Source organism: Carettochelys insculpta, chromosome 22 (assembly GCF_033958435.1).
Source record: "Carettochelys insculpta isolate YL-2023 chromosome 22, ASM3395843v1, whole genome shotgun sequence".
NCBI lineage: Eukaryota > Metazoa > Chordata > Testudines > Carettochelyidae > Carettochelys > Carettochelys insculpta.
This window is the reverse complement of record NC_134158.1, coordinates 18,043,572-18,060,107: the sequence shown is the minus strand read 5'-3', so window position 1 is coordinate 18,060,107 and position 16,536 is coordinate 18,043,572. Positions and strand designations below refer to the sequence as shown.

Here is a 16,536-nt window from a genome sequence, read left to right as displayed (position 1 = left end):
GCTAGAACCTTGTTACTGCAGTTTTGCTGCCCGTGGCCATGAGTGGCTGTCGCCATCATTTCAGTTAAATAGGGGAAGCAGGTGCAATTTCTGGGCTCCCACTGCCCCCATCTGAGGCTCTGGAGTAGGGCACAGTAAAGGCTGGGGGAGGTCCTGGTGCAGCTTGCACTGATGCAGGCAGCACCCTGTGCAGGTTCAAACCCCCTTCAGTTCAAAGACAACACCTACAAGAAAATCAATGGGTTCTTTTAATGTCACAGACCATTAACTTGTGGAACTTGCTGCTGCAGGATGTCACTGAGCCCAAGAGCGGCCAACGGTTCATAAGAGGGGGGAGTACATCGGGGCCCCTGAGTTACCCATTTGCCCTTGAGACAAGGATGTCAGGAAGCAGCTTTAAGGTCCCCGACTGGCCCCTACTCTCCATTTGGGTGACCTCAGGAGCAAGCGAACAGCTACTCCACACCCTAACCAAGGACCTTGGCCACACTCTCTCTGTTCCCTGGAGGTCCTCAGGGGAAGGCAGAAAAGAGCCACAGCCCTGTGCCTTCTGATCTGCCCATGGTCTGATCCTGGAGGCAGAGAACAGCCACACTCCAGTAAACTCCAGGCCAGCTCTGAGTTGCCTCTACACCAGGGACTGAGAACTGGGCCTTTCTGGCAGCTCCACAGTACCCAGGGAGGCTGCTGCACCAGGCCCAGGCTTCCCTCTCACTTTTTCCATCCGTGGGTGGAATAAACTTTGTGTGCATCACGGCCTGTGCAGCTATGCACCACCAACGGAAACACACACTGCTGGCTGCTTCCCACGGCCTGGTCATTGGTTTCCATGAGTAATTAGCGCTCTGCTAATCAGCTGGGCAGCCCCTCAGACCGCAGCCGAGGGGCTGCCCAGCTGAATCTCTCCAGGCCGTCGCCCAAGCGCTCAGCTTCCAGGGAACACTGTCAGGACCTGGATTCCCTGGGGGGCGGGTGTGCCAGCCTCAGGCCCAAGGAGGTCAGCATCGGCAGGGACACCTCCCGGACGTTCCCCAAGTCTCAGCAACAGCTGAGGGCCACCGTGGACCCGTGTGCACTCACGCCATTTGCCCATGGATGCTCGCGGGGGCACTGCCCCCTGCGGAAGGCTGCCAGGCAGTAGGGGTACGCTGGTGCTGCAGACCAGCCAGCACCCTTTCCCTTGTGGTTCAGTGGCTGCCTCCTGCTCAACACAGGGCATGTCTGTAGGAGGCCATGGCCTGGCTCCTCTCTCCGGCCCCGGGCCCCGTGGGCAGGAGGGTCCCTGAGTTTGATCTTAGCAACAGCTCTCCGAGATCCTGTCCCCCAGCCCCCTTGCGCTGGGGAGCAGCTCCCTGGCCTCCGGCTGCATCTGGGCTGGGATGTAGCAGTAGGAGTTGCTGACCCTGGCACCCGGAGGGGGACAGCGCAGCTGCTGCCGTTGGGAGCTGCCCCCAGAGTTCTCCAAGCTGCAGTGGGAGTCCACGTTGGCCCCCCTCTTCCCTGGGCGGCTGGAGCACTGAGGGCTGCCCAACCGTGGGGGTTTGCTGTGCTGGCAGCGGCAGGACGGCCCACAGCCGCAGCTCTGCCCGTGTTTCCCCAGCGTGGTCGCACCCAGCTGGCACCTCTGCCACTTTCTCCTGATCTCAGACTGGACCTGAAGCAGGGCAGAGAAAAGGGGGGGTGGGGAAGCGTCAAGTAATGCCCAGAAGAAGGGACGAGGCCCTGGAGAGAGCGCAAGGAGGCTGCACGTTGGCCAGGGAGGGGTTAAATGATGATGTGATTTTGGTAATCCAAAATTTTGTCTTGTACATGGAGGGGGAGAGAAAGAGCCGTGTGAGTTGGAGCAGAAACTCTTATTCTCTTTACATCCCTATTCTAACTTTGGAATTACAACACTGGATTGTTACAGACTAACACGTGTAGCCATTTGTTACTGTTATTAGTAACAGAGAGGGAGCCGCGCTCGTCTATGTCCTATCAAAACACAAAAGCCGTCCAGTAGCACTTTAAAGACTAACAAAATCATTTACTAGGGGATGAGCTTTCATGGGACAGGCCCACTTCTTCAGCCCAGAGCCAGACCAGAACAGACTCGATATTTAAGGCACAGAGACCCAACAATAGCAATCAAGGTTGACAAATCAGAAAACTATTATTAAGGTGAGCAAATCAGAGAGTAGAGGGGTGGCAGGGGGTGGGGGGAGTCAAGAATAAGATTAAGCCAAGTATGCAAAAGAGCCCCTATAATGACCCAGAAAATTCACATCCTGGTTCAAACCACGTGTTAATGTGTCAAATTTGAATATAAAAGAGAGTTCAGCAGCCTCTCTTTCCAAAGTCGTGTGAAAATTCTTCTTCGGTAAGACAGACTACAAGAGATCAGGAATCCCTGATGTCACCACAGCCAATCTGGTGTCTGACCTCTGTAACTTTGTTCTTACCCACAGTTATTTTTGATTTGGGGACAATGTATACCTCCAGATTAGTGGAACTGCTATGGGCACCCTCTTGGCCCACAATATGCTAATATATTTATGGCTGACCTAGAACAACGATTCCTCAGCTCTCGTCCCCTATTGCCCCTCCTCTACTTAAGATACATTGATGACATCTTTATGATTTGGACCCATGGTACAGAGGCTCTAGAATAATTCCACAGAGACTTTAACAATCTGCACCCCACCATCAACTTATGGCTCGATTACTCCACGTGAGAGATACATTTCCTGGACACTGCAGTAGAAATCAAGGATGGCCTATCGGTACCACACTCTACTGGAAACCCACTGATCGCTACACTTACCAACACCCTTCTAGCTTCCATCCTGTGTGCATAACTAGATCCATTGTTTACAGTCCCTTTACATGCTATCGCATTTGCTCTGATCCTACTGACAGAGACCAAAAACTACAAGATCTTTACCAAATATTCATAAACCTGAATTACCCACCAGGAGAAATAAAAAAACAATTCAACAGGGCCAGATGAATACCCAGAGACCAGCTACTCCAAGACAGGCCCAAAAAAGCCAAGAACAGAACACCACTGGTCATCACCTACAGCCCCCAACTCAAACCACTGCAACGCATTATTAAAGACCTACAATCTATCCTTAATAGGGATGCCACACTCCAGAAGGCCCTAGGTGACAGGCCTGTTCTCTCCTACAGACAACCTCCCAACCTTATGAGGATTCTCACCAACAGCCACAGTCTATACCACAGGAACACCAGTCCCGGAACTTTTCCTTGCAACAAAGCCCGCTGCCAGCTTTGTCCACATATCTATTCTGGAGATACCAACACTGGACCTAACCAGGTTATTCACAGAATCACAGGCACATTCTCATGCTCCTCAGCTAACATCATATATACCATCATGTACCAACAATGCCCAGATGCTTTGTATATTGCACAGACTTCAAACTCCCTTAGACAAAGAGTTAATGGTCACAAAACAGACATAAAAATACTCCAGATCCACAAACCTGTCAGCCAGCATTTTAATGCAGTGGGCCATTCTGTTAATGACTTAAGAGTTTGTGTGTTACTGTGGAAAAATTTGCACACCACTCTTGAAAGAGAGGCTGCGGAACTGTCTTTTATATTCAAATTCGACACATTAACACGTGGTTTGAACTGGGATGGGAGTTTTCTGAGTCACTATAGGGGGCTGTTTGTATATGTGGCTTAATCTCATTCTTGACCTCCACCCCTTCTACTCTCTGATTTGCTCACCTTGATATTTTTTTTCTGATTTGTTAATCTTTATTACTGTTTTTGGTTCTCTGTGCCTTAAATATTGAGTCTGTTCTGGTCTGGCTCTGGTCTGAAGAAGTGGGTCTGTCCCAGGAAAGCTCACCTCATAAATTATTTTGTTAGTCTTTAAAGTGCTACTTTACTGCTTTTTAGTTTTGTTACTGTTATTAATTACTTTTGTTAATCTTATTAATTGTACTCCTGTAACTTTTCATATATGCCTCTGCTTTAGTTAGCTTAGTAAGTAAAAAGTTAGAGTTTCTAATATTGTGCGCATGTTAATGAGATTAGAAGAATGTGAGAAGCCAAAACCTAGATGCTTGAAATAGTAGGTACTTTGTAACAGAGAGGAAGCTGTGCTAGTCTATACACTATCAAAACAAAAAGCAGTCAAGTCATTTGTAAGTCATTGTAACACTGATTGGCTACGTCTACACGTGCAGCCAACATCGAAATAGCTTATTTCGATGTTGCGACATCGAAATAGTCTATTTCGATGAATAACGTCTACACGTCCTCCAGGGCCGGCAACGTCGATGTTCAACTTCGACGTTGCTCAGCCCAACATCGAAATAGGCGCAGCGAGGGAACGTCTACACGTCAAAGTAGCACACATCGAAATAGGGATGCCAGGCACAGCTGCAGACAGGGTCACAGGGCGGACTCAACAGCCAGCCGCTCCCTTAAAGGGCCCCTCCCAGACACAGTTGCACTAAACAACACAAGATACACAGAGCTGACAACTGGTTGCAGACCCTGTGCCTGCAGCATAGATCCCCAGCTGCCGCAGAAGCATCCAGAAGCCCTGGGCTAAGGGCTGCTGCCCACGGTGACCATAGAGCCCCGCAGGGGCTGGAGAGAGAGCATCTCTCAACCCCCCAGCTGATGGCCGCCATGGAGGACCCAGCAATTTCGACGTTGCGGGACGCGGATCGTCTACACGGTCCCTACTTCGACGTTGAACGTCGAAGTAGGGTGCTATTCCTATCTCCTCATGAGGTTAGCGACTTCAACGTCTCGCCGCCTAACGTCAAAGTTAACTTCGAAATAGCGCCCGACGCATGTAGACGCGACGGGCGCTATTTCGAAGTTGGTGCCGCTACTTCGAAGTAGCGTGCACGTGTAGACGCACCTATTGTGTGTGAAAGTGGAATGCTTGTGTTGAGATAAAGGTGTGAAGAGTATGCTTAAAGCCAGAGGCCAAGGAGGGGCAAAGCATTGGTGAAGACAGATTCAGCAGGAGTCAGGAAAGAACTATCAGTAGAAGGAGTGGTTGGATTGGCAAACTGACAATTCTAAAGAATGGAGCAGACACCCCTAAAGACAATTAATTACAGAATGAGCCTCTCGGGAAATGTTTTGGGAACAACTGATATCAGCGATCGGAGGGGTAGCCGTGTTAGTCTGGATATGTAACAGCAACGAAGGGTCCTGTGGCACCTTATAGACTAACAGAAAAGTTTTGAGCATGAGCTTTCGTGAGCACAGACTCATCTGATGAAGTGAGTCTGTACTCACGAAAGCTCATGCTCAAAACTTTTCTGTTAGTCTATAAGGTGCCACAGGACCCTTGGTTGCTGATATCAGAGAGATAACTACCAGTCACAGACTGACACAGCAGGTTCCACCAACTTCGACAAGTAAAAAGGATTATAAAAGCTGGGTGCTTTGCCATGGGACTTTGGGTTCGTCCTGCCACCGTCTCCAGGAGAGCATCAGATTGCGACTGACAAAGCCCTGCTCCCCCTCTGTGATCGATCTAGCTGGCCACTAGATTGATCCAGACACTGGACTGGTAAGCATAACATCGTCTGGCGGGACCGTGTGCATGGTGTGTGTGTGTGATTGAAAAGCATACGTTACTGCTGTATTCCCAATAAACGCGGTGTGCTGCCTTTTCCCCTTCAAAAGATCTCGTGTGCTTCATTTAAGCATAACATGTGCAAAGGCATTAGCTACTAATAGTCCAACCCCAGCTGGTCTCAATGGGAGCAGATCCCAGCTGGGGTCAGCGGGACATAGCTCCATTTGAGTCAATGGGGCCAGATCCCAGCTGGAGTCAATGAGCCATAATTCCATTGGAATCAATGCGATGTAAATCTGTTGGAGTCAATGGGGCCAGATCCCAGCTGAAGTCAATAGGATTTAGCCCCACTGGAGTTAATGGAGCCAGAACCCAGCTGGGGTCAATGGGCCGTGGTTCCTTTGAAGTTCCCCAGAAGTCAGCAAATTTACACCAGCAGAGGGCCAGGCCTGCACAGAGTCCTGCAGAGAGGTCATCACTGACACGGCAGCATCCGCTGAGCCTGGGCCATCAGCCCCTCTCTGTCCCTCCAGTAAATGCTGGTGTGTCAGGTCCCATGCAATGCCTCTCCTCTGCCTGGCTCTCCTGCCAGCACCCTGAGCCATGCGTTGCACAATCTCTCCCTCACTGCTATCTGGGTAGGGTGAGATCCCCCCACCACTTTCCCCGGGAGCAGCAAAGCAGTGTGTGAAGGATTAATGGGACTTGAGCCCACCCACTGTACCCCAGCGCGGGGGAACCTACCTCCTTGTTGACAAAGCAGTAGAGGATGCTCACCAGGAGTCCCTGCAAGACAAGAGTAGAGGAAGGCAGGGCTGGGCTGGGCTCAGCTCCCCCGGGAAGTACTGGGGGTGTGGGTGCAGCAGGGACCCAGCCTGGTGCCCAAGTGGTGGAGAAATGAGGCTGCAGTGGGGGAGGCTCCATGCTAAGGTGGGAACCCACAGATCCCCAATCCCTACAGCATGCTCAGGGTGGGGATGCCCAGGGCCAGCTCCCTGCTCAGCTGGCCGCACACCTGCAGGTCTCTGGGGGCTGGCCCTACAGCATCCCACATAGCTGGGTGGGGGCTGGGGACATGTCTCTGTCCAGTGTGACAGCCAGCCCCAGAGTTCAAACCCAGCCCCTGTGCAGGGTGATCCTGGTGCCCTTCACCCCATCCCTACGGGCCCTGCACACCCCTGCCCCAGACCCCGCCCTGCTGACCCAGAGGGCTTCCTGGCTCTGCTGGCTCACCTGGAAGGAGCTGAGGAAGAGCTCAAAGAAGAGTTTGATGTAGCGCAGGGTGCCCTGGGCCTGCTCCTCTGTCACCAGGGCAAACACCACCTCGTGAATGCCCAGCAGTGGGATCAGGGTCAGCGTCGACTTGGCCAGCCTGAGAGACAGCAACAGGGCAGCAGGGAGTGAATTGCCCCTACCCAGCTGCACAGCTCTCCCTCGGGCCAGGCAGCTCGGTGCTGGCTGCAGCCCAGACTGCACAGCCCTGGGGACTATGCCAAGGGACCCAGCTGCTGGACATGGGCCTCAAACAGCAGGACAGGGAGCCCAGCATGGAGTCCTCCCAGCCCCTCCCCAAGGTGGCAGAGCCCATTTGCAGCTGATGGTCCTGGTTCTCACAGTGTCATGGGGTGCGGCAGGTCCTCAGCTGGGGCAGGGACCAGCTTGCTGAGCCTCAGTCATGAGATGGAACTGCCATCGGCACAGTGCCCTAGTCAGCACTGGGAGAGTGCACCCTGCCAGACCCCCGCCCTGCTCCCTGCAGCACAGCGCCCCCTGCCAGACCCCCACCCGGCTCCCTGCAGCACAGCGCCCCCTGCCAGACCCCCGCCCTGCTCCCTGCAGCACAGCGCCCCCTGCCGCACCCCCGCCCTGCTCCCTGCAGCACAGCGCCCCCTGCCAGACCCCCACCCGGCTCCCTGCAGCACAGCGCCCCCTGCCAGACCCCCGCCCTGCTCCCTGCAGCACAGCGCCCCCTGCCAGACCCCCACCCGGCTCCCTGCAGCACAGCGCCCCCTGCTGCACCCCTGCCCTGCTCCTTCCAGCACTGCGCCCCCTGCTGGGCCCTTGCCCTGCTCCCTGCCACACAGTGCTCCCTAATGCCCCTCTGCAGCCAGACCCGATTGCCAGGGATGAGCGCCTTCACGCTCTGCTCCTCTAAGTAGCACCTAGACCCCCCCACCCCCTGCAGCACTATGCCCTGATGCTGGGGGGTTGCCCAAAGCACAGGTTCCTGCTGCACAGCATCTCCCGGGCATCGCTGGAGCGCTGGGGCCAGCCCTGCCTGCCAGGGAAGAGCGACCCCTAGCAAGTCCCTGCTCTGTCCCCTGGGTTTGTGCCGCTGGAAGTGGTACCACCCGCGTACCAGCCAGGCCCAACCACACTTTATTTGCTAGATATCCAGAGCTGAAGCTGATGCAGCGGCAGGGAGCTGTGGAGGGACAGACCCGCCCACCTGAACTTGTAGTCCGTGTAGCGCATCTGGTGAGCCCGGAGTTTGGAGACCAGGATCTTAATGATGCGGACGAATATGACAAAGTTAACCTGGGGGAGACAGAGGGCATTACACTTGGGGAGGTCAGAAGGAGCCACGTTCCGTTGGTCCTCTCTGCCCTGGGGACGGGCTGGGAACCCCTGCAGCAGGGCTGCTCCTTATACAGGGGGAGGAGACAGCATCACCCCTCCTAGGTGCCAGTGCCCCACCCTTGCTCCTCACAGCGCCCCCTACTGGGCGAGACTGGGAGTGGAGACACCTGGCAAACCCCCAGAGATCTCCAGCGCCCACTTCCCTCAGCGCTCCCTGCTGGGTGAGGCTGGGACTGGAGAGACCAGGAGCTCCCCCCACATCCAGCGCCCACTTCCACAGCATCCCCTGCTGGAAGAGACCAGGGCAGGAGGAGGCCCCCTCAGCTGGCTGAAGGGCAGTGGGTGCTCTGTGACTCACCAGGATGGCCAGCAGGATGGGGCAGCGGATGATCCACCAATAGGCCATGTTGTCATTTCTCTCCCAGCACCTGGAAAACCCACTTAAGTCAAGCTGGCTGGGAGTGATGAAGCTGCGCAGCAGGGTGGGGGGTGGCAGTGGGAGGGAGCAGCCTCCCTGACTGCACCAGCCTTCTCTCCCTGCCCATCCGCTTCTCCCCCAGTTCTCTGTGGACCCCAAACAGCCACAGTCCAGCCTCAGCTCTCCGCCAGGGCCACAGAATTTAAGGACAGAAGGGACCAGCTGATCATCCGCGAGCACTCGCCCCTTAACCTCACCCAGCCGCCTTCACGTCAGTTAGACCACAGCAGTGCAGCCCCTGGGGAACTAAACACCAGTGGGCCACAAGCACAGAACACAAGGGACCGAGGGGGCCCAGGCCACGCCAGTGACAGGCGATTCAGAGGCTATCTACAGCCCAGACTGCAAACCCCCAAGACCACAACCACCTGAACCGCGGGGAAATTCTTTCCAAACCCCAAATCTGGTGATCAGGTCAACCCTGAGCCTGGGCTCAAGAACCCGGCAGCCTGTGAGAGAATTCTCAGGGCCCACCCTGTCCAGGGTCCCCTCTCCAGCCGTGTCCATCCCCGATGCTGCAGAGGGTAGCAATTAAAAAAGCCCAAAGCAAGGCTCTTTCTTAGCTCCACGCTTAGGCGGCCGCCCAGGAGAGAGTAAATGCCGCCCCAGCTGATTAGCAGAGTGCCCAAAGAGGCAATAGGTTTTTCTATGGGTGATGTACAGAACAAATTTATTCTGCCCATGGATGGAAAAAATTAGAGGGCACCAACCCCAGAACAGATTGCGGGAGGAGGGGGCATCACTTCCAAATCCCTACAGCTGGAGGAAACATCTGAGAGCCTCGGATCTGCTATTCGCTCCAGCTAGTGGAATCAGCCCGTTAGCGGATGTTCCAGAGGCCGATGTTCTACACACCTGGCTCTGGAGTTGCAAAGCCAGGCCCAAGCCACGAGCTCACACGCCCAGCTGCAACTGGGCTGGGCAATCCGGTGTTTGACTCCAGCTGGAGCCAGTCAGGGGGGTGGGTTCGATTTTTGTTTTTTAGAAGAAGTGACTTCTTCATGCAAACAGAGAAGTTCTAAATTTTCTCCTCCCTGGTTGTCGACCACCAAGGGCTGAGAAAATTTGGCAAAAGTCTTAAAAGAGGGGCTGGACTTTCAATGGCCATTTTGGAAGAAAACAAAAGGGAGATTTACATTGTTCCCCTCGGCGCCAACCCCCGAGTTTTCCATCACGCTCCCTGCAGCCCCACGGATGAGGCCACCCCCGCCCATTTGAGGCTTTCCAACCAGCTTCCAAGCCAGAGAGAGTGTGCAGGCCAGACTCACTGGTTGTTTTCATAGAGGTATCTGATGACCACCCAGGGGACGACAAACAGGACGGGGGCTCCTAGACAGACAGACAGACGGAGGCAGGAGTGAGTGTTACATGCACCAGCTCCAGCTGTGAGATTCCCCACTGGGTACAGGATCACATGCTCCTGCATTTCCCATCCCACCTCCAGTGGGTGCTTCTCTGCCGACGGTTGGAGCACTAGTAGACAAGCACTGGCTGTGTGGGTGCTCCAGAAAAAAAACACCCACACGCAGGCTTCACCCTGCACCCCCCTCCCACCAGCGATCAGCTCTTCAGGGACAGGCAGGAGGTGCTGGGGTGGGGAGGGGAAGGGTGAGGTATGTTCGAGGGAGGGGCAGAAGGGTGTGGGGAGAGGCAGGGAGGGGGCAGGGGCCTTTGAAGAAGGAGCAGAGTGAGGTCAGGGCCAAGCAGGTGTCAAGAGGCCCCAGGGAAATCAGAAAGTCGTCTCTTGTGCTAGTGGAGACAGGACTCCGGCGCACTTCCTACTGGGATGACTAAACCTGCTGTGCAACACTGTGGGAGTTTGCATGGCGCCCCACAGGGGTTTTTGCAGCAGAGCAGGACCAGGCTGGGATGTGCATCTAAAGTGGAGTCTTCCGGGGAGCTGCCAGAGGCAGACGGGTCCTGGCGTCCTTTCCAGGTCCCAGCCGGCTCTGCCAAGGGTCATCAAAAGGGCCCTCCCTCTGCCCCAGCCAGCAGTGCTGTATCTCCACCCTGCCCCCTCCTGGCTGGGCCCACACAACCCCACTCACCCCATCCGACGAGCAGGTAGCCCACGAAGCAGCTCTCCTCGGAGACGGCCATGAGCACCAGCAGGTTATGCAGGTAGAGTCCTTCCACCAGCAGCCAGTAATAGTTGGCCCCCACACAATACTGGGTCAGGACCTGAGCCAGCCGGCAGCCGGCAGCAGCTTGAGCCTGGGGAGGGGGCAGAGGGAGAGAGGCAGAGAGGGAAACACTGAGGGAAGAGCCCCATCACATCCCAGCCACCTCCTCCCCGTTTGGGGCAGGGACATCTCCTGCTGGGATCCCAGCCCTTCCTCTGCAGCGGCAACTCCCTGCCCCACAGATCTCCAAATCTGGTGCCTTTGCCCGGGCTCCGGCCTCAGTTTTCGCCCCAGCTCTTTGGTGGGGAAACCGAACAGACACACAGGTGGATCCCCTCCCCTCCAAGCTTATCTTGCTCATCCTACACCTAACCCTGCTGCTCAGTGATCAGCTGTTCTGGGGCAGGCAGGAGGTGCTGTGGGGAGGGGAAGGGGACAGGAGGGGGTGGAGCAAGGGTGAGGCATGTTCCAGGAAGGGACAGAAGGGTGTGGGAAGAAGTGGGGGGCAGGGGTGTCGGATGGAAGTGGGTCAGCCTGGGGTCAGCTCCCCAGCTGGTGTAACTGGGCCAGGGCTCCATTGGGGCTGGATGACAGCCAACGCGGCTCCATGAATTTCAGTGCTGATTTAAGGCAGCTGGGGTCAGGCCCATATTGCCCAGCTGCTGATTTTGGGGATCCCCTGGCTTTTGCCCCCCAGTGTCCTGACTGCTCCCTGCAGAGCCGCCCACTCCCACCTTCTCCTAAGAGACAGGGGGAGGTGGGACTCAGCCCAGCTGGCTGGGTCTCCCCCTGCAGATCCCACCACGAATGGGGGCATTAAAGCTGCTGGAGCGATGCTCTGGGCCAGGCAGTACCTGGTCTCCAAGGAGACGGAAGAGGTCCCCCTCATAGCGCAGCTCCTCGGTGATGCGTATGCGGAGCAGGGCGTCCCGGGTGAGGATGGAGACAGCCCGCAGAATGAAGGAGAGGAAGAGGTTCACATGGATGTAATTGCGAGTGCATCTCAGCTTCCTGCAGATGGGGGGCGTACGGGGCAACCATCAGTGGCGAGGTGGGGGGTGGGGGAGTGGGCATTGACAGGAATCAGCCGGGTCCACCTAATACTGAGTGCCTGCAAGCGGCACCACGGGCTCGGACCCAGGGCTGGGGCCTGGGCGTGACACTGACTAACCAGGAATGAACCTGACCAATGGCAGAAGCTGGCAGGGTGGGCTGGATAACTTAAAATCAAGAGGCGTCAGCCAGGCCAGAGCCCAGCCTTGCTTGCCGCGATTTTACACCAGGTAGCTCTGTGAGCTCGGCTCCTTGCACCCTGCCCATATGGTGCTCACCAAGAGCAAATGGAGTGTCAAACAGGAGCAAATGGGGAGCGATTAAGGGAAAATCCAGGATCAGCCCTTAATTATAAAGGGGAGCTGGATTTTTTAAAAGGGACAAACTCACAGCTTGTCCCATGACCTCAGTGCCCGTCATCTGCACTTCCCCAAGGGGCACTGGCAGCAGGATCTGGACCATTAACTCCATCGTGCCCACAGGCTCCGCAGTACCTGAAAGCCAGGAGAAGGAGCAAGGCGAGCAGCAGGGAAACCAGCGAGAGGGAGTAGCCCACGGTGTACATCAGCCGGAACTGCTCCAGGAGCTGCACCTGCTTCTGCAAAGGGTTAAGGAGGGATGGATCCAGCATTGCCTGTAAGCTGAGTGCTTGGGTGGCTGCCCAGGAGAGAATCAGCTGCTGCCAGGGGATTAGCAGAGTGCCCACAGCCAGCCGTGTGTGTTTCTATTGGTGGTGCACAGCCTCGGTGCACACAACAAAATTTATTCCACCCGTGGATGGAAAATGTTAGCGGGAACCCTGGCTGGGTCCAGGCTCCTTGACCTTTCCCCCCTCCCCTCCCTCTGCCCCAGGAGCATTTCCAGGCGATAGCGCCCCCTGCTGGGACAATCTGGGACTGGCACCTGTATTGACCTGCAAACTGATGCCCCACCCCGTATCCAGCCAGCAGATCCCACTGATTGGATAGAGAGGGGGCTGCTGGAGCTCGGAGGCAGTCTGGCTAGGGCAGGTCCCGAAGGCTGGGTGGGGGCAGCCGGACAAAAAGCCACCTGGCTTGGGAGCTGGATGGGAAATGCTGAGAGCCAGGCTGGGATACAGCCTGTGGCTGGCAGAGGGGTGAGCCAAAGACAAGCCTAGGAATTTTGACACATCATGCCCTGTACCATTTCTGACCGGTCACCCTAGGACGGCAGCCTCTCATAGCCCGTCTGCTCTAGGGCTTAGTGGTTCCCACTCACAACCGTGCCATCCAATGGACACAGCCCAAGCTTCGAGCTCACGGTGCGCCCTGGGTGCAAGCAGCTGGTGAGCCAGCTGGCAGTCCCACTGCAACCCCAGGGATGCTGCTGGGTTCAGCACGCCCTGAAGCTCTCCAAGGCTACGCAGCTTCTGAAGAGCCAGCCAAGACGTGGGTGCTGGCCTTTGGCACTGACCTGGAAGAGGTGGTCTGTGCTGATATCCTTGCACTGCGAGTGGTCCCTCCAGGGCAGCCCCGAGTCGTCCGTCACCCACTGGCCAGATGGGCCGCAGAACCGCAGCACGAACCCGCCACGCACTGCAGGGGAGAAGACCAGAAACAGCCAATTGCCGGGTGAGGCTGAGGGGTCAGCCACAGCCATGCCTCCATCCACCACAGCTGTCCCCACCAGCCACCGATATCCCCTGTGCTAGTGGAGACAGAACTCCAGTGCATACCCAGGGGGATGCCTAGACCTTCAGTGAAACACTGCAAGAGTTGTGGGTGGAGACCCACAGGGCCCTTCACAGCAGAGCAGGGCCAGGCTGGGGTGAAACCCCCCATCCTTAAGGTGAAAACCCCCTTACTGGTGGCCTCCATCCTAGGAGGGTCTGCGAGGGTTAACAACACGGCGGGTCAGCAGGCCTGATCCCCGCAGAGCAGCTGTGTTCCCCTGCCCCCTATTCCCACGCACTTGCAGCTAAGTCCAGTGCTGGCTTCCCCCCAACGAGCAGGAGGGCCAAGGAGGTGGAGAGGGGCACGTGCCTGGAATGAGCCATGTCGGACGGGATATTTACCACGGTCATGCCAGGGCAGATACCACGGGCAGGGCACCATGGCTGTGGTATTCATCAGCGTGTCTCTCCAGCAGGCGTACATGTCGAAGGTCCGGTTACACACCAGGCCTGGGAGGGGACCAAGAGAAGCAGCTGCTGAAAATGCTCACACGTTGCAGAGACGGGCAAACGTCACACACGCAGGCTGGGGCAGCCGCACGCTTTCCCATGCAACTCATATTCACACACTTGTGACCTGTTGTGCACAGAAAGCATGCCTATGCAACCACAAGCATGGGCAAGTCGCATGCACGTGGGTGCACCGCGCACACACACAAACTCACCTTCACTGACAGAGCTGTGCGAATCACACATGCACACTCGCTTGTGCAAACACAGACATGCAAATCATGCAGGTTTGTAAACCACACACATACTTGCCCCTGCAAACAGATATGTGCAAATCATGTGCATGAATGCACCCACATGCACAAATTCACCTAAGGAACCACAGATGTGCAAATCACACACGTGTAAACCATACACACTCATCTGCATGAATACAGACAGGTGCAAGATCACACATGTCAACCACATACACACACTCACTTGCACAAACACTGACACCTGCAAATCACACACAGAGATGTATAAACCACACACGCAAACTCACCTATACAAACACAGACATGTACAAATCACACACCTGTGTAAACCACAGAGGCTTGCGCAAATACAGATGTGCAAATCACATGTGTAACCACATATACACACTCACCTGCACAAAAACAGATGCCCACAAATCATGTGCAGGTGTGTAAACTACACACAGAAAAATTCACCTATGCAAACAGATGTGTAACACACACACACTCACTTGCACAAACAGATGTGCAAATAATGCGTGCATAAACCACATATGCTCACTCACCTGCACAAATTTACACCTGAAAATCATGCACAAGTGTGTAAACCACACACACACACTCACCTCTGCAAACAAAGATACATTCAAGTCATCACATGAATGTAAACCATGCACACAAACTCACCGCAGCAAACACAGATGTGTGCAAACCATGAGCACCTATGAAAACCACACACCCAGACTTGCTACACAAACACGTGCAAATCACACACATGCATGTAAACCACACACACACAAACTCGCCTCTGCAAGCATGGACCCACGTGCAAAACACCCACACCCACACGTACAACCACACCCCCATTGCGGCAGCGCCCGCCCAGGAACGTGCCAACCACAAGCGCGCACACAAAAGAGGCCACACTTCCGCATGCCACACTCATGTAGGCCCATGGGCCACGCCAACATGCTATCACATGGAGGCACGTATGACATGGGTTCACAAACACGGCAGCAAGCGTCGCGAGGCGGGGCTGGGATGCACAGATGAGTTCCGTGGGCACTCAGGAGACCGCTGGCCCCACCTCAGCCCCAGCTCCCCTCACCTGTGGGATACGGCTCCTCCGCCATGCTGCGCTCGCACTCTTCCTGGTACTGCTTCCAGGCCGCAAACGTGTCCTTGGCCGACTTCTCCGAGGAGTTCGCCTGCAACGGGATGGGACCCAGGGCTCAGAGCGCAGCCGTGACCATGGTCCCCTGGATAGACTGCAGGCCCTGGGCTTGCTGGGGGGGGGGAAAGACTCCAGTACCAGCCTCTCCCAGCAGGGGGCGCTGTGGGGGCACAGCCAGGAGCTGGCTATGGGGGGAGCTCCGGGCTACCCAGCCCAGCCTCTCCCAGCAGGGGGCGCTGTGGGGCACAGGCAGGAGCTGGCTGTGGGGGGAGCCCCTGGCTACCCCAGCCCAGCCTCTCCCAGCAGGGGGGATGCTGCGGCAGGTGGGGCAGGAGACCGGCTGCAGTGCATTTGCTGCAGCGGGTAGCACAGCACCACAGTCGGGTGCAGCTTAGTGGGGGACACAGGCTCACCTCTGCTGTTCCCTGGAGCGAGACAAGCAGCAGGAAGAGAGTCAGACGCTCCCACATGCTTCAGCTGCAGTGCAGACATGAGGCCAGCGAGTGGCGTCTGGCTCAGGGATCCTGCAGGCCTGGCTGCCGGTGGCCTGCCAGCAGAGCTGGGGTGCACCTGGGCAGAGGCACCCTAGGGGGAAGCAGCACAAACTGATTAAAAAGGCGGGGAGGCTCCCATGTTTGGGCTGACACAGGGCCCAGGCCCAGGGCACCCGCCCTTCTCTCCAGCAGATCCCTCAAGGGCAAAGCCCCAAGCTCTGCCCGCCCGGCCTGCAAGCTCAGGGATCTGACGCCACAGAGATGGGTACAGGTGGATCCCACTCGGAAGCAGAGCTCCGCCTCCCATTGCTTCCCCCCTCTGCTGAGCAGCGGCTGGCCCCCATGAGAACCCTCAGGCAGCCGCCGCTGGTGGGACAGGGTTATTTATAGGGCACGTTAGAGGTGTTGCCCCACTATGATCCAGGCCTGGTCGAGTGACACCGGTGGGTGGGTACAAAGCTGGGGAGGGAGCCCAGGATACATGCAGCACCTGAGACCTGATGGGAATGGGTGTGGGGAAGCAGTGTCTTGGGAATACAGTCCACAGACAGGCCTGGGGGCTGGGCAGCCATCCAGGGGCTTCCCCTAGAAGGGTCCTGAACTGTCTGTAGGGGCTGTTTATATCTGAATCCCTTGCCTGGCTCTGAGATGCAGCCACCTCTGGGGTGGGCCTCAGGAACTGCTCCTCTGCC

The 16,536-nt window shown here is 56.3% G+C and overlaps 1 protein-coding gene across 1 annotated transcript; it reads right to left on the bottom strand.

Moving 5' to 3' along the window:
* Positions 1-269: 269 nt before the first annotated feature.
* On the bottom strand, positions 270-15,897 carry GIPR (gastric inhibitory polypeptide receptor). The gene is made up of 13 exons (XM_075016401.1): positions 15,764-15,897; positions 15,285-15,384; positions 13,833-13,940; positions 13,232-13,353; positions 12,292-12,395; positions 11,599-11,755; positions 10,670-10,835; positions 9,890-9,950; positions 8,502-8,571; positions 8,013-8,101; positions 6,797-6,935; positions 6,308-6,349; positions 270-1,654 (listed from the first exon to the last, which is right to left on the bottom strand). Exons 1-13 carry the CDS (start codon positions 15,818-15,820, stop codon positions 1,295-1,297), a joined length of 1,575 nt encoding a protein of 524 aa, XP_074872502.1. The 5' UTR covers positions 15,821-15,897; the 3' UTR covers positions 270-1,294.
* Between the last annotated feature and the right edge of the window lie 639 nt (positions 15,898-16,536).